The sequence below is a fragment of the Notolabrus celidotus genome, chromosome 19 (assembly GCF_009762535.1).
Source record: "Notolabrus celidotus isolate fNotCel1 chromosome 19, fNotCel1.pri, whole genome shotgun sequence".
NCBI lineage: Eukaryota > Metazoa > Chordata > Actinopteri > Labriformes > Labridae > Notolabrus > Notolabrus celidotus.
This window is the reverse complement of record NC_048290.1, coordinates 4441416-4469336: the sequence shown is the minus strand read 5'-3', so window position 1 is coordinate 4469336 and position 27921 is coordinate 4441416. Positions and strand designations below refer to the sequence as shown.

The 27921-nt window shown below is 39.0% G+C and overlaps 1 protein-coding gene across 1 annotated transcript in view; it reads left to right on the top strand.

The window, feature by feature from the left end:
* The first annotated feature begins 1312 nt into the window (after positions 1-1312).
* The window catches only part of tnfrsfa (tumor necrosis factor receptor superfamily, member a), a 43134-nt gene continuing 16525 nt past the window's right edge, over positions 1313-27921 (top strand). Inside the window, exons 1-3 of the mRNA XM_034710227.1 lie at positions 1313-1618; positions 24051-24216; positions 27560-27691. Of these exons, the coding sequence (XP_034566118.1) occupies positions 1589-1618; positions 24051-24216; positions 27560-27691 (328 nt within the window). The 5' untranslated portion in view covers positions 1313-1588. The remainder of the gene's footprint in view (positions 1619-24050; positions 24217-27559; positions 27692-27921) is intronic.

Sequence of the window (27921 nt, the reverse complement as noted above, 5' to 3'; positions counted from 1 at the left end):
TTATGATAAACCTTGATTGCAACACTACAAGATGAGCATAATTAAATAACAGTGGTTAAATATACACATTACATACATATACACAGGGGCGTCGCCAGGAATTCTGCCCCCCCTGAAAAGATATCCACAGCTAACCCTACAAAATATAACATTGCTGCTATAATACTGGTTTATTTGCATTAAACAAAAATGTATGCTTAAAACTATCCTGGTTAACTGACTCAAATCTAAGCTACATATCAATATTTTTAATTTTACAATTTCTCCAAATGTAACTGCACAATATTGACCTTCAGACTGTCCACCTCTGTTAACAAGATTATTTGAAGCCAAATGACTTCTTGAATAACAACAAGGGGGCATTATCTGGTTTAATCTAACCTCATGTAGTCAAATAAAAATCTAAAAACCTACTCTCAATCAGATTCAGCCACACTTGATGCTATGAAAATATGAACCCAATTTAGGCATGAGACACGCATCTCACAGAGCTGGAAAGAAACTCCAGAAAGGAATTCTGAATGTTTGTTTATATATTCAGACCATAGTTATCTTATCGCAGTTATAACAAAACAAAAGAAAAGTAGAAAACACATTTTATTTCAGCCCCATTAAAGCCCCCCCTCCCCACTTGGGCCATAGGTAGTCAGTCCCACTTTTCCCACAACGCCCCTGCATATACATGCATATTAAATGGTCCCATGGACGAATTATTTTAGTCATTCCTCGGACTCGCTCTGTCTTTGGTAAAAGTGCTTTTAATGTCTTTGCTCCCTCTTCTTGGTTTGAGCTTCAGGGTCGCCTGAAACTGGATTCTTTAATTCGATTGGAGGATTTTAAAACTAGGATAAAGGATGATCTGATCAGCTTGTGCACATTTTTTAGAGCTTAACACTGCTAAGTTTTGTCCTTTTCTATTTGTGAAACTTTTTATGCTGCTGTCTTGGCCAGGACTCCCTTGTAAAATAGACTCTGTATCTACTCCTGGGACTACTCCTGGTAAAATAAAGGTAAAATAAAAAAATAAAGAAATATGCTACATAATTGATGAATAATTATCCAATCAGCCTGGTTAACTACCCACAAATCCATCCATTTTCTCAAGCTTTTAAGGTCAAACATAAAGTAATAATTGTCCAGCCACCTGATATCTCCCTGTTTACTCTCCACTCCTTCCAACATAAAGTACTTGTAAGGTATAAAGTCAGATAACAGGATTTGTTTGCATTGAGAACTTGTTTTTGTGCCACTAGTTGCGCACACGCTCATTAACTCGTCTTCTAAGGGGACGCGCTGTGATTGGCTCATTGGTTGTGTGACGTCAGACGCTGCGTTGAGGGAGAAAAAAAAAAGTCCTCCTCTCAACTCAGACCGATTTCTCCTCTCCCTGAAAACTGCGCTAAAGTTTGGAGTGATCCGAGGAAACCCATGAAAGAAACCAAACCACGGATAGTTTGTAAGCTGGACTCGCGTGGCTGTTTTCATTCTTCACCCTAATTTTGTCCTTTTTGAGACTTTAAAGCTGGTGGGGTTTTCAAACAGCGAAGTCTGAATCCCAGGGATTTCCTCTCTTCTCGGAGTTCCCAAAATGAACTTCGGTCCGGTCAGGAAACTTTCTGTAAGTAACCAAAACTCCTCTGATACACACTTGTTACAATGTATACCACTGCATTACATCATAACAGACTCCTGTAAGTGGAAATGTCACTTTTAATAAGCCTTTAACAGCGGATATGCTCTTATTTGGCACGTTAATGCGCGCATTACGCAAAACGCATGACTTTCAAGGCGCTTAATACAAATGAGATATTGACTAAATGAGCCGCTGAGCTCTTGGAAAATCTGTGCCTGACATTTCCTGACCCTGTGAGGAAGGTTTGCAGGGAAACATGTGAGCAGAAATCACGGCCAAGGCCTGTGAAGTAGATGGAGATGAAACAAGCACGCTCATTGTCCCTGAAGAGCTCTTGCGCGCAGGAAGCAACAAAGTGTTTATTTGTTGTTTATTCTTGTGTTAATTTTTGTCATCTTGAATCCTCCTGTGCTCACTATCTTACAGTACATGTGCTGTATCATTCACTCACCCCCCCTCCCTCCTCCACCCCTTCTTCCTCAACATTACATCCACCATCTGTGTTGGACATCATGTGGTCATATTGTTCAGACATTCAGCATATGATAGCTCTCGTATGGTCTGTCACAGCGGATGTAGCAAGCTGGCTGTGTCCCTAAAGACTCTATTAATAAGTGCAGAGCAGTTATGGCCTGCTGTGCAGAACACTTAAAGTCAGGCAGGCTTCAGCAACTCAAACTACCAGATTTCTGCTTTTATTGGCTATCAGGGGTGGGAATCTCAGGGTGACTCACGATACGGTACGGTATGATACCGATATTGGCAGGGATAATATCAAGGTATAATGGCTCTGCAAAATCAACTCATTTTTATTTATATAGCACCTTTCATACAGTCAAGCATGCAGCCCAAAATGCCTCATTAGGAACAGAGACAGCAAACAACAGCAATAGATACAATGATACAAGCATAAAGCAAGATAGAGGAATGTGATATGAAATATTGTCTAATAATAGATAGATAGATAGATTTTTATTTGTCCTTAATAAGGAGATTTGTTGCCACCATCTGTACAGGAATACATGTATAACCACAATAAACAATAAACATCCATCCAGCCTCACAACAATGGTGCACCTCATACAACATATAAACACACCGAACACATATAAACACACCGAACACATATAAACACACCGAACACATATGAACACACAGGACACATATGAACACACTGGACACATATATGCACACCGAACACATATGTACACACTGGACACATATAAACACACCGAACACATATAAACACACCGAACACATATAAACACACTGGACACATATAAGCACACTGGACACATATATGCACACCGGACACATATAAACACACAGGACACATATAAACACACCGAACACATATGAACACACTGGACACATATGAACACACCGAACACATATGAACACACTGGACACATATATGCACACCGAACACATATGAACACACTGGACACATATATGCACACAGAACACATATGAACACACTGGACACATATAAACACACCGAACACATATGAACACACCGAACACATATAAACACACAGGACACATATATGCACACCGGACACATATAAACACACCGGACACATATAAACACACCGGACACATTACAATGGCATTCTATTTAGCAGTGCTATGGCCGATGGGACGAAGCTTCTAAATAATCTTAATTATAATAATAAATTAATTAAAATCAAATCAAACAATAAAATAAAATAAATACCAGAAAAATACAATAAATAGAATAATTAAAAAATAAATAAAAATGATGCTAAAATGATGGTCATAAAAGTAATCATGCAGTCCAGGGCTAAAATGAAATTACACCAAGTTAAAAGCCAGATTAAAAAGGTAAATCTTAAGTTTACTTTTAATAACACCAAGGAGGCTGGCTGTTTAAATGTTCAGAGAGCTCCACAGTTTAGGTGCATAAAAACAGAAAGCTCCCTGGTCGCCGCTTGTGAGGGACACATGAGGAACATTTACATGACAGGACAGGAGATCAGTGATGTATGGAGAAGCAAGGCTGTTGATAGCTTCATCAGAATCAGAAATACTTTAATTACCCGGGGGGAATTCAGTGAAATAGATTATGTCATAAACAGGTAAAGCTGGTATCTGTAAACAATGGAACACAAAATTCCCCCTAAAATGTAAAGTGCAGGGTGAATGTCATCATCGCTACAACAATGACGCATGGAGTTGTAATGAGTTGAGTCAAAGTTGACACCACTTGTTCAGAGAGCCACATTATTCTAGATAATATGTGGTGGCAGATATTGCATCACACAAGTGAGCTCCACTGAATTGCGGTGTTTACATTTTATCCCACCACAGGAGAGAGTGCTGTTCTACTGAATAACAGAACACCAGTGAATGGAACAACTTCAGGACACTAAATCTGTGTTTGAATGAGTTTTAAAATGTACTTTTGATCAAATAATAGGCAAATATGAGATCAAAATATACCTTTTAATGCAAATAAATAACTGATCCATTAATCATTGGATCTTCAGATGGTTAAATTGGTGGGAAATTGCACTTATATCTAATTTAATGCATTGAGAACATTATTTTTGAACACATAGCATGCTAATATTCCAAAACCGCCTTAAAAAAGTATCAAACTACCTGAAAACACAATAAAAATGCCATAAGGTGATTTAAAGTGCAATATTTGATCAAGGAAGGTAGATCTTGCTATACATAAATGGTAAAAATTCCATATTAACTTAATTTTATCCTAATTATGTCCTTTTTTTTTAGCTAACCTTAACAAGTGGTTTGGTTTTGGGGGGTCAATTTACTTCATAGGGGGTTCTCATTGCAAAAACCAAGTTTAAGCATTGGGTTTGTATAAAATTAACACACATTGAGGCCAGGAAACTACAATCACAAGAGGAGGAAAAAGACACAAAAACTACAATGACTTACTGCCTGCAATGTATAATGTTAGTGTGACTATTCTGGTTGTTTACATCAGAAATACTCAGAAATATTGTGAGTTTGTAAGAATGAGATATGAAGCCTATGGGTTACATGGGTTTAACTTAAACAGAGTTATAAGACAGCACATTTGGTAGTGTTCGTGTTAAACCTTAATAGCATTAGAATAAGAGGTAACATGTTTAAAGCCGTAATCTGTTTCGCCTCCCAAAAAGCCAAGACCCGATTCTTCAAGTTAGTCAATTAAAGCCGCAAAGTCTCTCCAAAGTATTTTCCAGTCAAGTTTTCTTCCACTCTCAGACCTTCACAGAGACGTCTTTTCATTCCTCAGCCTGCTGCTGTTTTTTCCAGCAGTGCAGCACCAAAGCCTGACGCTATAAATGCTGTATGTATACTCACTGTAGAGCCTTTAAGTGTAACCAATTTATGAAAGGCTTTTTTTTTTTGGATTAATGGAAAGTGTGTGATTGAATATGGGACGCAAGAAGAGCGCTTGCATGGATGGATCCCCCTTCAAAGTCTCTGGAAAGTTGGCGTGAAATAGTAGAAATGCATGCATGATACCAAAGTTAAAGGTCTCAATGAGCGTCTTTAGAGAAAGTGGAGGTTCATCACTTAAATAAGACAGTTTCTGATTGATGTCTGTCTTGCTACACAAACTGCTTTTATACATTTGAGGCCTGTGATTCAGAAACAGGAGGAAGAAGAAGAAGCCTTACCATCTGAAATTAGTCATATTAATTAGTCATGTACAGTCATGAGTTGTAAAATGCCTACTTCTGAGTAGAGTAGTTAGCTGAAATGCCTAAAGCTTATCCTGGGTGCATGTTGCTGCTCTTCTGATTGGGTGTTGGTCACATTAACTGTTTGCTTTTCATAATATTTACCATAACTATTGGATCCCAAATCCAGAAAGTTTACACACGCTTAAATGTCAATCTGTCTTATTTGGATTGACTGTGATTCCAAGTACTCCTTTAGATTATATGGTTTTCCAGTGGCTTCAAACACTTGGCTTAAATAAAGTTGTGAGGTAATGCTCTGTTCATAATGACACAGCAAATAAAGGATTGGCTTCTACTTCTTCTTCTGTGGTTGATTTGAAGCAACAGCGTTAGCCGTTAAACCTCAATACTGTGGCATTAGTGTCCCAGATACCTGCTGTGCTCTCTCTTTTAATTCTGCAGCCAAAGTAGATGTAACATCTGCTGATGTGCCTGCAGCTTCACTGTTTGTTTTTCGGCGTTGTCTGATCTGTGTTTTAAGTCATGCAGTGCGCCATTACTGAAATCAGATTTGCTTCTCCGGGTGGCAAAGTCAATGTTTATCTCTTCTGTAAACTACGGTGCATTCTGGAGGCCTCCCTCGCCAGCAGGCCCTGTTGCTATGGGACTGTGAGGAAACTTCAACCCCTCCTCCCTGCCTCCCTGCCTCCCCGTCCTTCCACCCCCATTCCCCCCCCTCCCTGCTCTAATCCCCCCCCTCCACACCCCTTCAAATTGCCGGAGTGTACGTGCCTGGCTGTCCAGTAAACTTCCTGTCTAGAGTACACAGATATGCTGATATTAGTGGCATCAATTTACTTCTGAGAATTGTCATGCCTATGCAAATGTACACTAGATTGTTATCTGTGATTGTTGGGGTTTTTTTTCGTACTCTGCGTCTGGGTGTTGGTTCACACAGGAAATATCCCTCTCTGTCTCTGTGGACAACACAGACAAGGGCAGGACTGACATCTGGGACAAGTGGAGGCCAAGCTGTGCCGCTGGGGACCGAGAAGTGGTCAACAAATTGGCTGCTCTAGAGTTTCTACTTAATACTGCAACTGCTGCTTACTGCTGCTCTGCATGATGGCCATGTGAACTGTTATAACTGAGCCTGTGGCTTCGAAAGGTTACATGGACACTGAATGATGCAATGTCGTGCAACCAGCCCACTGTGAGATACCAGGTGGTTGTTGGACCTTTGAATGTTTGCCGGTCACAGTTTGCTGTTTAGTCTACAGGGCAGATTTTTACTGGTGTTTGGTCTTTTCTTTAAACTGGATGAATGACTTACTCTGGAGGAGTCGGGGCGGGATAATAAAACCCTCACAACGGGGGATCACGATTAATTTTACATAAATTCTGTAATCAAGTCACAGTTTTTTCTATATAGAGTCATCAAACAGCCGATAACACAGCAGGATATGTGTCAACAGCATATTAGTCTAGAGTTAACACACCTGAGTACACACCTACATTCCATTCAGAGGCATATTTGTGGCTGGTGAAGAAAACAATTGTCTGCTGTTAAGCTGAAAAAAGGTGGGAGCTTTAGGGAACGGCGTGACTTTTTATTTTGGTATCACACAGGTTTTAATTAAGAGGTCTGTTTGTTTGGGAAAAACAAAGCATGGCACTGAATTCTTATTTTTTTTAAACTTTATTTATATCTTTTTTCTGAATATTAGAACAAGTATATGTACAAACACATACATGTACAACCACCTGATACCTGAAAAACTATAAAACAAGACAAAAAGGGATAAATAACAGTCAGGAATAAAAAATAAATTAAAAAAATCATAAAATAAAAAGAAAGGGAAAAAACAACATTAAAAAAATCTGAATATTTGAACAAGTTTATGTAAAAAACATACATATATATATGGACATCCCTGAACCACCCAATACCTGAAAAACCTATAAAACAAGAAGAAAAGGGTCAATAATGGTAAGAAATAATAATAATAATAATAATAATAATAATAATAATAATAATAATAATAACAATAATAATAATAATAGTAATAATAATAATAATGATAATGATGATAATAATGATGATAATAATGATAATAATAATAATAATAATAATAATAATAATATTAATAATAACAACAATAATATTAATATTAATATTAATAATAACAATAATAATATCAATAATATCAATAACAATAATGATAATGATAATAATAATAATAATATTAATAATAACAATAACAATAATAATAATAATAATAATAATAATAATAATAATAATGATGATGATGATGAAATAAAATAAATACACAAAATAAAATTTGTAAAATGAAAATAAGAAAAAATAAAATGAAAAACATTTTAGGAATATTTGAATAACGGTAAATAATAATAATATTAATAATGATAATAATAATAAATAAGTATGATCATGATCAAAAAATATGAATAAATAAAAACTAAAAAAACTAAATTAAAAAAGGAAATAATAAGATAAGTAAATAAATAAAATAAGGCACTAAAATTTGAAAGAAATATTGACATAACAACTGAGCTCCTTGTAAACAAGCTATGCTAATATTGGTTCAGCTAAGCCCCAAGTCCCCCAAGAAATGCCCCAGCAACAAAAATAACAATAACATAAAGGAAACACTAAATTTAACATGAGACAGCTCAACAGCCTTTAAAATGTCTGATGCACAACTTCTTTATGTAATAATAGTCCTCAGTCATGTAGTATTGTTAAATTAGGGAGTAGTATTCAACAATGCAGGAGGATTACTATAACTAGAGTTGTGACATGGTGCCCGACTCTAGAAGGTTCTGTTGCCATCGTCATCGTTGCTGTTTACTTGAATCAAGTATAAAAGACCTGCTGACTCACGGAGGGAGTGCCACCTGTGAAGGTGCAGCGTGCTCATGTCATGCATACCAATGGAGACAAGTCAGTGCTCACGCCTGACTAGTCCAAAGGGTTTTTAGATAAGTGAGGATAATTTACTGTGTGTCAAACATCCCTAGGTAAACATTTTCTCCTCACTACGCCTCAGTCAATATGTTTTTGAGATCCAAATAGCAACTACATTTCATAGCCCGCTGAGTTTTGAAGGAATGTGAACGACTTTGAGGTTCAGTTCTCTCTCACACGCAGCTCCCTCGTGTGTACACAAGTCATCTGATGGGTCAGATCACATGAGTAAAAGTTAACTGTCCTTTACGCTCACAGCACGAGGGATGGCCTCCACTAGCCAAAGGGTAGAAAGCTTTTCTCATCTTCCTCTTCTTCTTTTGTGCACTCTTCTATTTTTAATCTACCTGTTGATCAATATCCTATGGCTCATCTTCACTGGAGGGTTTTATGACAGAGAGAATCAGCTGTTGTGGCGTTGGTATGTTTACAGGTTTGTTAAGGTGTTTATCGTAAGATGCATGACGTAGTATAAAAATGCGATTCCCAAATGCTGCCAAACAGGAGTACAGTCAGTGATCAAATATTTGACAATAGATCTATTGTCTTCATTACTTCCATTACTTCTTCTCTGGTCCCAGCTCCTCAAATGTGAGGATTTTCTGCTCTTATCTGTTTCACAAAGCATAATGAGCGCGCTTTCTTTGGATTTCGGACTGTTGGACGGATAAAAGATCTATTTACAGACTCCCCCTAAGGCAATGGAAAATTGTGAAACATTTTATAACTAGTTTTGGAAATATTTTTTGAAACTGAATGATTGATTTTAACCAAAATCTAATCAGTGGATTAATCGACAGCGATAATCATCACTACTTGCAGCCTAGGGGTGTTTATTGAAAAAGGTTTCCACCAATACGCACGGTCAACTGTTAAAGTGGTTAATCCAGATTAGAAATGTCTGAGCTGCAGCTTCTGAAATGTGACATTTAGCTGCTTTTCTCTGCTGAGGCGGTCACTGAGTTCTGCTTTGTTCAAGCATATGAGCAGTATCATGGGTAGTTTTCTCAATTTCAGACATTTTGCAGAATAAATAACAACAGATAACCCAGTTATGAAAATGATTGATGGTCAGTCCTGCATTTAAAACTTCACAGCTGCAATAGATTGAATTTTTGCACAGTGATCTTTGACCTTTTCTCTGTTTTAACCAAGCGGCAACTCTGGTCTCAAAATATGAAGCCCATGTGGAAGTGTTATAAACTGCAGTTCTTCTAGTGTCCACTAGAGGCTGGCTGCAGAAACACAGGAAACCACATACACACCAAGCGGCAACCTCCGGTCTAAAAATATGAGTCAATGCGGGAGTGTTAAAAGCTGCAGTTCATCGAGGATCCGCTTGAGGCTGGCTCCAGAAGTACCGGAAGTCACATACACATGAATGGGGAAAAGACGATCTTTGCAGCATTAATAAACATGTTTACAGCCTGGTACAAAAGATGAGTGTAGTCTGAATAGCTAATTTCTCGATGTCCTCTCACTGTGAGGGGGGTGAATTTTTTTCTAATTCGGCAATTTCGAAGATATTGAGATTACCAGTCTTCCAATGAGAGGCACAGCTGCCTGTGGGAACACTGCAGCTGTTGGCTAGGAGGCTCAAAGCCCGCCTCTTTACGTCACACTGGCTCGACAGAAGCAATATGGCTGCCGCAGCCGATTGGTCTCAAAACAGCTCTTCAGAAACAGATGGGTGACGTCACGGATACTACGTCCATATTTTATACAGTCTATGATACACACCCATTCAAAGAAGACAATCTTATAATAATAAACATGTTTACAGCCTTGGGTCTAAGTAGCTAATTTCTCTATCCACACACAATTAACAGGGGTGATAGTTCAGAAGATATTAAGATTACCAGTTTCGCCCATTTAAGGACATGACTGCCTTGATTGACAGGCGAGAACACTGTAGCTGTTGGCTAGGAGGCTCAAACCCCGCCTCTTGACCTCATACTAGCTTGACAGAAGTTAGGTTGAGTTCAGCATTTCCAATATGGCTGCAACCACCGAAGATTGGCTTCAAAACAGCTCTCAGGAACAGATGTGTGACGTCACCAAGTAGCAACCTCCGGCCTATAAATATGAGGCCAATGAGGAAGTGCTAAAATATGCAGTTCATCGAGGATCCACTGACAGGCGGGAACACATAGCTGTTGGTTAGGAGGCTCAAAGCCTGCCTCTTTACCTCACACTAGCTCGTTCAGCATTTCCAATATGGCACCCGCCGCAATTGGCTTCAAAACAACGCTTCAGAAACAGATGGGTGATGTCAGTCTGTGGTTTTAACCTTTGACTTAACACAGCATATAATCAAGAAAAATCACTGGTGTTTGCATCTAACAATACACAACAAAAAGTGCACAAAGTTTTGTCATATTCATCCTTGCAATTAGCTGAAGAATGGATTGATTTTTAAAACATATACTGCCGATTACTGAGATGACTAATTGATTGATTGTTCAGTCTTAAAGCTGTCATGTTAGTCGACCTCAGTCGATCAGACCTCAGTTAAGGCCTCTTTTCGCGACACAACACAAGACCAAAGCAGCATAAGGTTTGCATCAGTGCTCTATCTGCTTACTTCCTGCTTTCCTGGATGAATGAACGGATTAGAACAAAAGTTTCTGAGAGTCTTGGAACAAACGCAACCTTTGTCCACAGAATGGACTTCTGTTTACAAAGACATAAATACAACATAAATTCCAAGTATTGATGGTCATTTTATAGCTTGTTGACCTGCTAGCAGCCACATATTCTACATTTTTGCTGTGATGTGTTTATAGAGAAAGCTATAAACTGCCCGGGCTTCAAGGAGCTTTTTTTTCCTTTTACACAAAGACAGGCTTTAATGGAGCTAATGTGATTGTCTGCAGAGCGAGGTGATGGATTCCTGCACATACTTTAATCTATTAGTCATCCCTTCTTGGCCTTTTCCCTCCTGGATGTCTTGTGAGACGCTGCTTAGCTTCTCTGTGAAGGAGCCTAATCAGAATTTGAAATGGCCAAGTTAAAAGCACACGAATCTCTAAATTCAATTTGTGGATTGACGTTCGAATTCAAAGTCCCTGCTTATCCCTTAATAACAAGCTGTGTGACTCACTCAGCAGCCTACCCTTTAGAAACCACGGAGACCACCCCAACCTCGCCACACAAACAAACTGGAAAACTTCTGTCACACTGCTGCACCTGCTTACAACTTTTAAACCCTGCAAACTTTCAGCTGCTCTTTCTGTTCCAGTCATCAAAACAAAGAGCTCTCTTTCATGTGGTTAACACTATAGTCAGCCTACAGTTTGATTGTAAAGATCTCATTTCTTATTAATTCATTGCTTAAATGTTGAATGAGTAAAAAAAGAAAAGTCAAGGTTCAAATATAGGTGACTTATTTTTGTACTCTTTTTAACACTAGCTGAACACACAGGAGGCAAATACACACCCGCATCACACATGTTCACCGTCTTTAACCACAAAGTATTCATGAGGTAGCGTCTCTCTTTGACTTTCACTTGTTTCTGGATGATTAGTAGAACGAACATTTTATAATTATCCCTGTAAACTGATGCCCCATCAATAATACTCAAATTTAAAGCCTGTAGCGATTATTAATGTCTCGTGTATTTACTCATAAAACAGCAGAGACAGCACTGGTTACATTTTATCTGCTTGTTTATACATGGAGGGAACTTTTGAACATAAATCTTACAAGTCATGTTTCAGAATAATTGGAGTCCACACAAACAGCTGCCTCAGAGTGCTAAATAATTAATATCTCATCATCTCTTTATATATGCATTACACTTTGCTTTGTTGCTTTGTCCTCTTTTAAAGTGTGGATCTTTTCCTGTCCATGTTTTGGACTGTTTCAACTACAAACAACTTAAATGGCATCAATTATGATGGTGAAACCAAGCGGCAACCTCCGGCCGCCAGGATTGAAGCCAGTGCAGAAGTGTTAAAAGCTGCAGTTCCTCAAGTGTCCACTTGAGTCTGGAAGGAAGTACCGGAAACCACATACAAACCAATTCCAAAAACAAGATCTTTACAGCAGAAATAAACATGTTTACAGCCTGGTACAAAAAACAAGTGTAGTCTGGATAGCTCGTTTCTCAATCGGCACACTGTCCGGGGGGTGACTTTTTTCATAATGCAGCAATTTTGACGATATCATGATTATGAGTTTTCCTTAGCGGGAGGCACAGCTGACTTGGAGGCGAGGAGGCTCAAAGCCCGCCTCTTTACCTCACACTAGCTTGACAGAAGTTATGTTGAGTTCAACATTTCCAATATGGCTGCCGCCGCCGATTGGCTTCAAAACAGCGCTTCAGGAACAGATAGGTGACGGCCATAGACTGTATAAATAATAGACGTAGTATCTGTGATGTCACCCATTGGATTCTGAAGCGCTGTTTGGAGGCTAATCGTTGGCGGCAGCCATATTGGAAATGCTGAACTAAACCTATCTGCTGTCGAGTTAGTGTGACATTAAGAGGCGGGCTTTGAGCCTCCTCACCAACGGCTACAGTGTTCCCGCCTGTCAATCAAGTCAGCTGAAAACTCGTAATCTTAATATCTATAAATCCACCCCCCTGTACAGTGTGTGCCGATGGTGAAATGAGCTATCCAGACTACACTTGTTTTTGTACCAGGCTGTAAACATGTTTATTTCTGCTGTAAAGATCAGCTTTTTTGAATTGGTGTGTATGTGGTTTCCGGTTCTGCAGACACTCGATGACCTGCAGTTTTTAGCACTTCTGCATTTGCCTCATATTTTTAGACCAGAGGTTGCCACTTGGTGATGTCACGGATACTATCCATTACTTGTACAGTCTATGGATTAAACTGGGGATGTTGCAGACTTGAATTAGAATCTTCATAATGATGATGAAACGGGTGACAAAACTTAAAAACACACACCAAAGAAGTGCTTCTACAAACCCTGCGTATTGCCTGTAGAGCTCCCTGTCAGCAGCTGTGTCTGATTAAACTTGAAGCAAGTAGTGGCACTTACATGTGTTCCTCTTGCTCGTGTTGTGCTTCCTCTCAGATGTGTCACTTTGGACTAAACTCATCTGCCTGAATGATATTGTAACACTGCAACATTAACCATGCATGGTAGCTCATGTTTATACAACTGGACAGGCGGTTGCTCTAATTTACGAGATAGTCACTGAGACTGATCCTCACAGGAAGCTGTGCACACGATGCAAAGCTTTCATTTTTATTTATCGGAACCCAATTTAAGTTTTCTGAGAGGTGAACAGTACCTGACCTTTTTTATTCTGTTGTAATTCACCACCAAGTTTCAGTTCGAACAACCCTCGTCAGTGTCACCGTCAGGGTTTCATTTCCACGTCACCTGTGGTTGGTGGCTGACTGTCAGGGGAGTGAGTTGAACTTTCATCCCCTTGTTTTGGTGCTTTTTCACTACGCAACATAGGTGAATGTCACCTAACCTGCTTGTGACACACAGTTGCATTCATCTCATCAGTGAAGCGCACCTCCTGAGGAAACTCAAGAATTTGTGTCGCGGAGCTGCAGCTTCCCTGAGTTATAAATATCCAGCCTAGCGGATATGTTGTGGGTCTGATCGGTTGCTGGGCCTGCTCGGAGGCAGGCTGCTGCTGGAGGGAACAGTTTGGAGCTGAACCCTGCATGAAGCCTCTGTATTGTCTTGAGCTTCCTGTGCTCCCTGAGAGGAGGGGGCAGCTGCTTTTCACACGCTCCCACACATACACTGTATGTGCACTCTATTGTATGTGTCTTCTTCACTGTGTGTGTGTCTGCAGTTCTTCGTGGTGCAACAATGTGGTTTTCACACTTGCCTGTCGAACTGCTTTTTAAAAACGACACAGGAGTCATTCTCTTCATTTCGCAGCGCTCGGCTTTGTAAAGATGAATGTCTGCGAGCTCGGCTGATTTATTCAAAGTGTCAGAATTCCCTCTCCCGACATAAGCTGGGTTGTACTTGTCTTCATCATCTAACACAGAATGTCAGTGTAATTTATCACTCAAGGAAAGTTATGCATGATCACCCCCTGACTCCAGGGAACGGCAGGCTTTATCTGTGAGCCAGAGAACATTTACTGTCCTGTCAAGGTCAGCCCTGAGGAATTTCAATCGTACAATACACAACAGTTTCAGTAAGATAACTCAAAGGGGACTGAAACACAGAAGACTATAGATCATATTGAATTAGTGGGTCAAAGTGAACTCATTCTGAACAATAAACTGAGGTATGTTGGTTCAATTAGAAGTGGGTTTAAAGCTCAAGTATTGAAAGTGGAAATAAGTTTTCACTGATAAAGTAATGATATTAGAAGACATCCGTTCAGGACAGGGTTCCTGTGTTATGGTGTTTTGCTGTAAACCTCACAATCACACTGAACAATAGAGCAGTTATGGTTAGGTAAGCATGCAGTCGAGGAGGAAGATGATACAATTAGTCAATTAAACAATGAACAAATCAACCGGATGATTCCCTCAGTTGTTTTCAAGCAGACGTTGTGTAACCTCTGTAAATCACAGATGTGTGGTATAGCAAAGAAATGCTTGTGATTATTCTGCTCTATTGATTCTTCTTCATATGTCTCATAATTTAATCAGAGCTCACACTGTTCCTTGAAAAGTTTTGCATTAGATTCTTAAAACTGAAGGTCATAAGATGTTTTATGTTTCTGTGCAAGAGGTCTTAAACTTTAGACACGGACCTGTAAACTTTGGACAGTCAGTGTTTTAGGATGTTCTTGCTTACAGCATTTACGTCAGCATGTTGCGTATGCATTCACAAAGTGTAAACAAAAGAGAGAAGGAGATTGGGCGATGTAAGTTCAAGGAAATTTGGCTACAAGATCAAATATACAGGGAGTTGAATTGTTCTATGAAGGGGAGAACAACTAGTTTAAGTGATTTACAAGATTTAAAAAAAATGCTACACCTGTGTTAAAAGCCAATTTTTGCTGTGGACTAATCATTGATTTACAGGATGTTAAAAGATATATATTTATTGTATAAGTCTGACTAAAACTGGACTTTCTTTAACTTAGTTTTTATTTTGGTTTAGGCAACTTAAACAGTCATTTATACATCTTTATCTATATACTTTCATTAAATATATAACATAAAAACATAAGACATACCTTTTTAAATAGATAAATTAATAAGAGTAAATAATATATATAGAAATAAAAGGAAGGAAGAGAAAAATAGAAATAAAAATAAGTAAATCACTCAACTCAGCTTTATTTATATAGCACCTTTCATCCATATTAAACATGCAGCCCAAAGTGCTTCACAATAGAACAAACAGGAAACAACAGCAATGGGTAAAATTATGAAAGGCATGATTAGAGATAAAATACTTAAAAATAAAATAAAATAAGTAAGAGTTGAAAGAAAAGTTAAAAATAAGATAGAGTTAATAAGATCAGATGAATACAAGAATAAATAGATAATTAAATAAATAAGATAACTTAATGTTAAAGCAATGATTATAACAATAAAATAAATAAATAAATAATAATCTATCAATAAATAAATCAGTAAATAAGATAACTAAATGTTAAAGCAATAATAATTAATTAATTGATTAATTAAAACAGGACTTTTAAAATGCATGGTAAAATTTTAGTCTGACTTAAATTGCACTAAGGTGAATTTCCCCAAATCTGCATACATAATGAGTTTGAGGATCTATTTTCTCTTGCATGTATACACCTCAATCAACCTCAAGCTGGCCTAGGTGTTCTGCACATGCTCAGGAATCCAACAGCATGAATGCATAGAGGGAAGCCAGGTAGTAATGTTGGATATCACCATTAGCCTGAGAGATAGCATGCATCCCCAAATCTGCATACATAATGCGATTGGGGATCTATTTTCTCTTGCATGTATACACCTCAATCAGCCTCAAGCTGGCCTCGGTGTTCTGCACATGCTCAGGAATCGAACAGCATGAATGCATAGAGGGAAGCCAGGTAGTAATGTTGGATATCACCATTAGCCTGAGAGATAGCATGCATCTTAATTGTAGAGTATGTACGAAAGATACAGAGCCTTAAAGCTGCCCTTGTTTTTACTGCTCCACAACCAGTTAGCTTCTTGCTAGCTTGTTTATTGTTAAGTAGCTGAAAGTGGGCGTATCACCACCTCCAATTTGCTCATCAAGCTATAACTGTAGCTCAATTGAACTGTGCATGTTAACAGGCATTCATTTTCCTTGCTTGGGTCTTAAATTTGATTATTAAAGGGATGCAGAAACCCTGTTGTTAGCTCCGATTATTTTGATGTGTCACAGGCTTTTAGATCTTTTATTATCTATAAAAGAAATCCTAATTTTTGTTTCCTAATCCGGTTTCAAGATCTTGTTATTGCCCTTAAGCTTGGACTAATATTCAGTTTCCGGTTACAGCTCATCACGGGTGTATTCATGCAGCTTCTTTTCATCAGATGTCATTGTTAACGGTCTACCTTTCAGGGTTTAGACTCAAATCCACACAAAATGAAACTTTTAAAGCTGGAATCAGATAATAATGAGTGGATTTGTCTGTGAATAAAGATAATGTTCTTGTGTCTCCGAGTTTATTTGTTCAATTAGACATTACAAGTCCCAGTTACATAAGACAGTGAGCACTTATGTATTGTGTTAGGTAACGTGGGACTTTTTTGGCAACACCAGCTTTATGTTCTTTGGTACCAAAAGAGACCGGATCACTGGGGATGTGATAAGAGCGGCGTTTAAACTCTGACATCAGTGTGACTCTAACGGTGGCAGCTGTGAAGCAGATGTGGTTGTGGGAGGTTATGACGTGCGATAAAGATTAAGCTGTTGTAGGGTCTGTGGGAGAGACACGTCGTTGACATTTGAACTGATGTAATGTTTCAGATTTATGTCATCTATGATGCATTCGGATCAGCAGCTGTGGTACGACATGTTGACTGCTTACCTCCTTCAGCAGCTTTGAATTTATTTTAGATATGATGAGAATGAGACGACATTTCTCAAGGGTTGTTTGTCAGACGCTCCAGCTGCTGCTGATCACCTGTAATCCAAAGAAGTGCTTATGTTGTTTTTTGATTAACAAATCTCAGGTGAAATTCAACATTTGGATGCAAAACAGACAACCTTTTGTACGGAAGAGGATTAGGGCCACTGAAAAAAATGAGAAAATCATTGTCAATTGTTTTTTAAATTATTATTCTCAAAAAAAAGTAAAAATTCTGAGATTAAAATCAGAATTCTGAGATTAAAGTCAGTATTATGAGATTAAAGTCAGAATTATGTGATTTATGAGATTAAAGTCAGAATTACGAGGAAAAAGTCAGAATTCTGAGATTAATGTCAGACTCAGGATTATGAGATTAAAGTCAGAATTCTTAGAAAAAAGTCGGAATTATGAGATTAAATCAAGAATTCAGAGATTAAAGTCTGAATTATGAGATTAAAAGTCAGAATTCTGAGATTAAAGTCAGAATTCTGAGATTAAAGTCTGAATTTAAAGTCTGAATTTTGAGATTAAAGTAAGAATTCTGAGATTAAAGTCTGAATTTTGAGATTAAAGTAAGAATTCTGAGATTAAAGTCTGAATTTTGAGATTAAAGTAAGAATTCAGAGATTAAAGTCAGAATAATGAGAAAGTAAGAATTCTGAGATTAGTCAGAATTCTGAGATTAAAGTCTGAATTTTGAGATTAAAGTCTGAATTTTGAGATTAAAGTCAGAATTCTGAGATTAAAGTCTGAATTTTGAGATTAAAGTAAGAATTCTGAGATTAAAGTCAGAATTCTGAGATTAAAGTCAGAATTATGAGATTAAAGTCAGAATTATGAGATTAAAGTCAGAATTTTGAGATTAAAGTCAGAATTATGAGAAAGTAAGAATTCTGAGATTAAAGTCAGAATTATGAGATTAAAGTCAGAATAATGAGAAAAAAGTCAGAATAATGAGAAAAAAGTCAGAATTATGAGATTAAAGTCAGAATTATGAGAAAAAAGTCAGAATTTTGAGATTAAAGTCAGAATTATGAGATCAAAGTCAGAATTTTGAGATTAAAGACAGAATTAAGAGAAAGTCAGAATTATGAGATTAAAGTCAGAATAATGAGATTAAAGTCAGAATTATGAGAAAAAAGTCAGAATTATGAGATTAAAGTCAGAATAATGAGATTAAAGTCAGAATTATGAGAAAAAAGTCAGAATTATGAGATTAAAGTCAGAATTTTGAGATTAAAGTCAGAATTATGAGATTAATGTTACAAATCAGAGTCAGAATTCTCAGGTTGATACTAATCCCCAAGAAATTGTCCTCAATTTTTATATTTATTTTCAGTGGCCCTAATCCTCTTTCCATACTTTTGATTTCTTTCTACTGCATACCTAAAATTATAACTTCCCTGGAGCTCTTTCTTCTTCCTCCTGATGTCTGAGCGCACGGATGTACAAAACAGTTTCTATCCCAGCTGTCACATTTGATTAAAGCAGACGACCGGCTAATGGGAAAAACGTGACACGGCAAAGCAGGTCCGGATACAGGAGTATAATGAGGTGCATCGTGTCACTCCTTATCAGGGTGCTGTGATTGAAATCATCTGTCCGGTATGAAATGAGGAATCTCCTGAGGTTTATCTGTCGGCTGTGTAGCGTGTGTGCGTTTTCTGATTTCCGTTTCTGCCCATTTGTTTTATAATGGAGTTCACTGTAACCCCCCCTCAGGCTCACAGAGTGATCACAGCCCTCTAAATGGCCCATTGATAACCCAGGTCAACTGAAAGGATGTCCTGTCATTTAGTCACAAATGCATGCTCAGTGTACATGGCATGTGTGGAGTTTGTGCCAAGGCAATTTGGAAGAAACCAGCGTTTTGAGAGGAAGCGTAGGGGGGCTACTGTTCTCAGATAAACACAAGCTCCCTCAGTATTTTATTGTATTTTTTTATTAGTTTAACTTACATCCTAACCTACCATACATGCACTCTGAAAGCCCAACAATAGGACACTGTTATACCAAATAATCTTCCGCTGAGCCCACCCGTTGCACAGAGGATAAGAACTGCTGTGAAGTGGACTGAACCACTTGGAGAGTTTCCAGGAATTGTGGGTTTGGAGGGCTTTCGACGCTGAGGTTACGGTCACTCCGGTCTTCCCTCCTCGCTTGCTCGTAGAGGTAAAACTAAGCCACATTGTGGCAGGCCGTAATGTCTGCAGAACATTTTCGCTCGTGCAGTTAAGCAAGCCGTAGGACACTGGTGTGGTGGACACATGTTAGTGGCGTTGTTTGTTTTCCTTGTCTGTCAGCAGGCTGTGTTTAAAATACCACAGAGCGGGATTCCCTCAGACTAACTCGACTGTGTTTATTACAAAATAAAAGATTCCCACAGGAGCACATGGAGAAGTGATTAGACACTCGTATGTCTCTGCTGTCCTGTAAAAACAAGCCGTCTGTAAACCTTTCTCAGCAGCATTCTGCTCTGGGTTTCCTGTTTCACTGAGCTGGAGTAATTAGCCGTCTGATTTATTAGTGGCTCAAAAAAGAGAGAGAATAAAAACAGAAAATTGTACTTTCAGCTTCTTTCATTTCTGTTTCTTTAGTTTTCAACTATTTGGTTTACCCACACATCAAACTCCTGCATCAGCGACATGATTCTGGTGTTGTTCCCATGCACTTGCCTCCATTAGAACTTGGATGATGCAGACTTATGTATTGATAAAGATGGTTGTATTGTTGTTAATTTTAGTTGAAGGCCCTTATGATTCACTGAGTTTGGAGCAAGGGATGTCACGTGTGTTTGCCTGCATGCGCTTTCACATGCCATCTTGTTCAGCCGCAGTTCCTGACAGGATGTCTGAAGAGGCTATGCAAATTGTGCGTTTTTTGCTCTCAAAGATTTTACAGGAAATTGAAGTAAGAGGAGGGCAACATGTGCAATAAGGGAAACCGACATCTGTTCAGGATGCACCCAGAAAAGCATGTGAGATGCTAAAGGTGCTTGGATTCTGGATTGCAATATGATTAGCATGCTAACAGTAATGTCAGCAACTAAAGTGACTCAACCACAGAGTGGGAGATGTTTGGTCAGTTAAAATTCAGATTTTAAAAGCATGAGCTGCAGGTGTTATGAGGTTATTAGACACCTGCAGTGATACCAAGTGTACATATAGGCACGGGACACAGCAGCACTATGACTTTATTCAGGGTTTAAATCTCCAGACACAGCGACAGGATCAGCCAGAGTCTTATGTTAATGATTAGAATCCAAAAGGTCTAACACAGTCAGTAAAAGTTCATACAATCAATAGTTTGGATTGAAACAGCAGCAATAGTCTTAGTAATCTCTAATAATCCCAGATTTGAACACTGAGGACCCGAGACTCGACTCAGATTTGAGGTTTGGTGACTCGAACACACCACTGATAAGATAACGATCATAATAGTGAATTTTATTTATAGAGCACTTTTTAAAAAGTGTGGAAGAAGGATTTACAACATCAAAATAAAAGACAAGATTAAATCAGTCAACAGGAGATCCATGAATGACAAAAAGAATCAATTAAAATTCCCCAAAAATGAGATAAAACTCAGTTAAACTCGGCTAAAGCACGCTTACATAAATGTGTTTTTAAAAGAGGACTCAGGAACTCGCCGGTCTGATCTCCTCGAGCAGATCGTTCCAGATGAAAGTGTATCCGAGTTTTTCCATGACCACCGACTTTCTGCTCGACATCAAAACAATTCCAGCCGACTGCTTCGGCTTTGACTCAGCCTTTCATGTCACATTACACTTTGTGTTTTTTTTTATAACTTTATCATTTAATTTGATTAAAGAATTTTAGTCATTAGAAGCTTGGATCCAAACTTAAGAAAAACAGGGAGAGTTGGAGTAAGAAGGAACACAGTTTGAGCCGCAGAAGCTTCACTGAAGACCACGGACGAAACACAGATTCTTACCCTGAAACTACTTTATAAGATTTTAAAGATTATTTTATTCAGAGGACTGAGTGGAGGAATAATTTGGCTCCTGGTTAAAACAGAAGAAGAATGTCAGCATGATACTTGGTTTCTGCTTTCAGTGAAATTATGCAGTAAAAAAAGAGTGCACAGGAGCGCTGGGTTAGCTCAGTTGGTAGAGTAGGAGCACCATGTACAGAGGCTAGACCTCGTTGCATTGGTGGCAGGATCAATCCTCAGTACAGACCATAGACTGTATAAATAATGGACGTAGTATCTGTGATGTCACCCATCTGTTCCTGAGTGCTGTTTTGGAGCCATATTGGAAATGCTGGACTCAAACAGGCTTAGTGTGAGGCAAAGAGGCGGGGTTTGAGCCTCCTAGCCAACAGCTATGTGTTCCCGCCTGTCAGTCAAGTCAGTCATGTCCTTATAGTCCAATCAGTGTGTGCCGATCGAGACATTAGATTCGTAGACCGAATCCGTTTTTTGTACCAGGCTGTAAACATGTTTATTTCTGCTTCAAAGATCCTCTTCTTTGAATAGGTGTGTATGTGGTTTCCGGTGTTTCTGCAGCCAGCCTCTAGTGGACACTTGATGAATTACAGTTTCTACCACTTCTGCATTGGCTTCATATTTTGAGACCGGAGGTTGCAGCTTGGTACAGACATGAATCGGTGCATGTCGAACCCTTTTTCTCTCTAACTCTCCAGCTGTCCTATCAAAATAAAAGCACAAAGCTTAAAAAGTAATCTTCAAAACAAAAACAAAACACTGTGAAGAGATCATTCTGCCTACTTCAAGTCGATTTTGGGCACCTTAGCTGATGATTACACTATTTTAAGAGGCAGCCTTATTGAAATGAACATTGTGGTGTTTTTGGATTGCAGACATTAGGACATCATCTTGCATTCTGGGAATTTAGATGGGCATTTTCTGCTGTTTCTGGTGTCTCAAAGACCAAATCAAACAGCAATAACTTGAGATAATAATCAATCCTTCTCTTCATAAGATGTGACTGGGTATTTGCACAGTGGCAGTCTTCCACTGCTGCAGAAGAACAGGTCAGCCATTGAGGAGGGCGTCTGCACCTGGAAGTGTTTTTGGATTAGAGTCTCTGCAATGAACAAAGCCTGGAAATGATGTCATCTCCATGCTGTCCATGCCGGTCAGAGAGAGACACCTGAGTTTAGACTTTTGATTGGCTGAAAGTGATTTCTAACATGCCTCCACCTGGATAAATAAAAGTTGTATTTGTGCCACATCGTGTAGAGTTACCTTGGCTGCAGCAGGTCACTCTTTCCTAGTTGTCTTTTTTCCCCTCATCTTCTCGTTCCACCGTTTTCCTGTGCACATTTTTCTCTCCGTGCTTTTTCACACGGCCTTTCACTTGCTCTTTTCCCAATTCCACATTTCTCTGCACCCCCCACTCTGCCTGCAGTCATACACATAGTGTATTCAAGTCTAAATACTTAGCCTGTGTCATGCAAGCTGTTCGCCCCCCCTCTCTCTTTCTCTCATTTTATCTCCCTCCCCCTTTCCTTCTCTCTCTCTTCTGCCTTCCCCTCCTTCCCCAGAATGTTTGGATAGATCTAAATGGTGTGATTGTGACTGCTCTACCGGCCGTCTGCCCTTCCACGTCTGCCTCTCAGCGTCTTTGGAAAGTCTGACGTGAGCAGAGGAAGAAGGGAAAAGGCTGAGTGAGTGAGAGGGAGAGAGAGGGGAAAGTTCTTTTGAACAACAAGGCATGGCAGCCCTCCAGAGAGCCAAGTCTAGCGTCAAGAGTCAGCTCCAGCCTGTCCCTTTTTCTCTTTACCTCTGTCTGTGTGCTCTTTCACTCTTTATCCCTCTAATTCTCCCACACTGTCTTTTTTTCGGACGACCAATTCCCTCCTGAACGTCCCATCTTTAACGCTCTGGCTTCAATTTCTCACTTTGAATCGACCCTCCTCCTCCTCTTTCTTCCCATCGCAGCCCAGCCCTCTCCACCCTAACCTGTTCCCTTTCTCCCTTTCTCTCCTGGGCTGGTTAGCAGAGATGGAGGTGGAGGTGGAGGTGGATGGGGGGGGGGAGACAAAACCACAGAATCTAGGCCTCTCATTTACCCATAAGGGTGTCGCATTGCGTTTGGGGCGCTTCGTGGCGGTGTCACATGACGCGGCATTCAAAGAGCCGGGGTTTAAGAATGTGGGTCATTTGAAGTAGAGGCACTAAAGTGTGTTGTTTGCCAATGAATGGAGCCTTCTCACATTGACATGGTGAAAAGCGTGTGAATAAACACCAGCGCCTGGGGGCCACACTAAAGTGTTCGGCTGTATTCTTCCCGGTACCCCACCTATACAAGCCTGTTATTATCCTGCACATGAATAGATTTCTGGAACCACATTTGATACGGGCACCATGCTGTTGTTAGCCAGGATACCTTTTATCAAACCTTTTCTACTACACACCCACGGCCGCTGCTTTTCAAAACCCTCTCCCACAAGAAAACAAGATCATGCAGTAATTAAGTTTGGTGCTGCATGTAGTTATGCTGCATGTATAGCTCTGCATCACGGAGCTGCTTTCCTGGCTTTCCTCGCTCTACCCGGCTGGATGGCTCCCTTAATTGCTCTCCCACGGCAGATGTTCGCATCAGATGGTTCAAATTAAGTTGTAGTTTGCTCACACAAGGTTTCCTATGAAGATAGACTCTCCTCTTTACTGTCTTTTCATCTGACGACTGTGAGTGGGCGAGTTTGTGTACAGTGGATGTATAAAAATAACAAAAAACCTTCTCCTTTTTTCTCTCCCTCTCTCTCACACCGACCTTCATGACTCAGGTGTTGGTGGCAGCGCTCCTCTTGCTGGTTTGTCACGCAGCAGAACCTCCAGCGGCTCAGAGGTCCGGCGATGAATTCAAAAACTCTACCTTACGACGGCACAGGACATGTGTGGAGAACGAGCAGTACCTCCATCAGGGACACTGCTGCCTCAACTGCCAGGCTGGTATGGAAAATTGCATCAAGTACAATTTACAGTATCGCCAATTACAGCGCCATTTGTAACCAATCATAGGAGCCATGAGGGCCTCTGATCCTGCAACATATTAAACAGCTTCTTCTACCCTAAAGCGGTGCTTCTCCAATTTTACCCAAAAATGTTCCCTGGTGCACAAACCACCCCTCATTTTGATATTCCTTAACCAAAGTATAAAATGTTTCTTATTAACAGGCACAGAGCAGCACACTGTTCCTTTAAGGTCGTATTTCTAAACCTTTACCCTTTAACTGCAAATCTTTCATGAGGTGCAGCGTCTTAAAACAACATTTCCAGCAGGAGAAAGAAAAGTATTGAAAGGATTTACTGCGAGCACTTAAACATTTTATTTCTCATACTTATTCTGATTCATAGGATCCTTTTTTTTTTAACTTATTTCTCAGCATTTTCTGCAACATTTCAACAATAAATCTACATTCTTGATTTATTTCAAAATGTACTTGTTGCAACTGTAAACAACACAAAAAAAGAAACTTAAATGCCCTTTTTTGCACCAAGTTTGTGAATGAATGCATTTGAATTTAGGGTTTTAAGTACAAAATATACTACCCAGATTACATTTACTTCTAATTGTACTAATATAAGAATTGTTTTAGGAGTTATGCATGACTTAAAGCTCATGTGAAGATATATTTAGCTTGTTAAGAAACACTAAAATTAATATTAATGCCTATTTATGCCCTACAAAAGCAAATAAGACCTGCAGCATGAAAATTAATTTTAAGCTGCTTGCGAGGAGTAGGTGTTGGATGAAATGAGCAACTTTACTCAGCCATAGCATCTTTTTATACATTTACTGCAGCAAAGACTCAGCATTCAGACCATTCAAAGACAACAAGATGAGATCTTTAGTTTTAAAATATAAGCTACATGTAGCTCTTTTCCCGACGACACAGACACAGGTCAGTTCTTTAAAACGGTTGTTAATTCTGGAGCGGTCTTCTGGAGCACCAAGAACTAAAAGCCCGTGTCTGTGTCGTTGTGACGAGAGCTACAGTGAGATCTCGTTGGCCGCTTGTGAAAAGAGGTTCTTGATTCTTTACAATGTCTTTTGCAGTTTTCTTAAAGCATGGGAGTTCACGAGCATCTGCCTTTGCATGCAGTCCGTCCCTAAACTCTGTCATAGCAGAACCAAAAACCTGGAACTTTAGTTCCACTTTAAAATGTAATTATTTATTGCCTTTTAACCCTTTAACTCTTCTTACATTAACTCTAATTTATTTATTTATTCAAAACATGAACTTATTTATAACTTTAAAAGTATGTAACAAATTAAAGTAACAGCACACTGCATACAGTCTACACACCCCTGTTAAGATGCCAGGTTTTGAAATGTAAAAAAATGAGACCTCGATAAATCATGTCAGAACTTTTTCCACCTTTAATGTGACCTATAACGTGAACAATTCAATTGGAAAAAAATGTTAACTCTTTTAGGGGGAAGAATAAAAAATAAAAAAATAATAATAATATGGTGGAAAAAGTTCTGACATGATTTATCTTGGTCTCATTTTTTCACATCACAGACCTGGCATTTTAAGAGGGGTGTGTAGACTTTTGCTATCCTCTGTATGTGCTGGATGCAGATGTAAGAGGTATCACTTTGTCCACAGGGGGTGCCAAAATCCACACAAACAGTTTTATTTAATTGTTTTAAATAAACAGTTTAAAAAATAACCTCTGCAGTTCTTCAAAGTACCCCGAGAAGTACTCGAGCCCCAATTCGAGAACCGCTGTCCTGAAGCATTGACCTATTTCTTCTGAGAGCACGTCAGGGCCAACATTTGAAATGGCATTTTGTGTGTGAAAAAAACTTGAGTCAAATGTCAAACCCAGAACCCTGAACTGTTTCCCAAATGAGTCTCTGCCTGGCTGGAAAAAATGCATGAAGTCCAAGAGCAGGAAGAAAAAGTGCTCCATCTCTGTGGAATAAATTGGAGCTCAGAGACGAGAGAAGAGAGCGAGAAATGTGGAGGAAAATCCAGAGTAATTAAAAGTACCCAACCTTTTTAATGTATTATATAAAAAGACTTAAGGAAGGCTGTAGACTTTAACTTTAACTGTAAGTGTATTTTTAGCTCAGAACATATTTTCCCAAAATGTAATTTCTGCATTCTGCTGCTGGCTGATCAAATAATTTCATTTACTGTTCTCAATTCAAAGAAATCTTTTGATTTGATCATTTCTGGTTTGGTCTTGTGGCACAAAATTTACAGCATGTATCAGCTCATCTTTTTTTCTAAACATTAAACACAAGCCTCTTTATTAAAGTGCATGTCCACTGACTTCTAAAAGCAGATTCACTCTGACCTTCTCACTAATTTAGCTGTTCTAATGGGGTACGTTTGACCGTCATTATTTACAGAAGCTAAGAAAATGTTGCCCTTTCAGAAAAATCCACAATGTTTATAAAGACGGAGAAGTATAAAGTTTACTGGGGGGACAGATAATTAGTGGATTTATTCCCTGGTAATGACACAGGCCTGTAAGATCATCTTCTTTCTCGTGGGTTTTTTATGTCTTTCCCACTCTTGTGATTCGGCTTTCTGGTCAGTCGTTACCACAGTCCGAAAAAGCCACTGTGACCACTTAATTGTATGAAATCTTTGCTTGTTGCTTCCTCTTGTCAGCGTAAGATTTTATTATACATGCAGACACTTTGTTTTTGCTGGATGCATGATGAATATCACTTTAACCAACAGTTAAATTGTGTTGAAACAAAGTGTAACAGCCTGATTTAACCACATTAACAATCCTCTGCTCTCTGAATACCCAATGAGATCATTAAAGACGTCTCAGCTCCTTTTCCTCTTTTTCTACAGCCCTCCTTTTTGTCTTAAATCCTCAAACACATGAGTATCAAGTGTTTTCTTTTTATAGCCTGTGTAAATTGACTATAAAAATTCTTAGCATGACATTTGAGCTCCGTTAGCTTTGCTGTAGTTCCTCTTTCTCTTCAACTCCCCATGAAATGTGGATTTATCTTCCTAGAAATCTCATGTAAGACAGTCAATCATGCACAGTTTAAAAGGTAATCTTAAAACCCTCATCTTCTGCACTTCTATCAAATCAAACATCCTGTCCCCTCTCAGCTGACGTCCCGTTGTTTTACAGTTTAAAGCATTAAGCGAATCAGTGGTGTTATCTCTTGCTTCGGTATGTCCTGTCCAAACATCCTACATCAACAGGAAGCACGTCACATTAATAAAAACTTGCAGGACTTTAGCTGGCAGTATGTAGTGTTTATATTTATAACTGGACTTGTTTGATTGTTTTTCTAATTTATTTACAGGAACCTTTGTGCAGAAAGGATGTGATGGAGACCAGGAAAAGGGGACTTGTCACTCCTGTGAGCACGGGCAGACCTACACGGAGCACTCCAACGGGATGAACCGCTGTCTACCCTGCACACACTGTCGACTAGGTAAGCAGGCTGTCTGCATCTCAATGTGCACTACCAGGCAAAAGTTTGGACACACCTTCTCATACAATGGCATCAAAGACATCAAAACTATGAAATAATCTGGTTTTAGATAGTAGTCAAATAGGGCTATCCATTGTGTGCTAACCCTACCTCTGAACAACACAACTGATGGTCTCAAACACATTAAGAAGGCAAGTCATTCTACAAATGAACTCTTGACAAGGCTCATG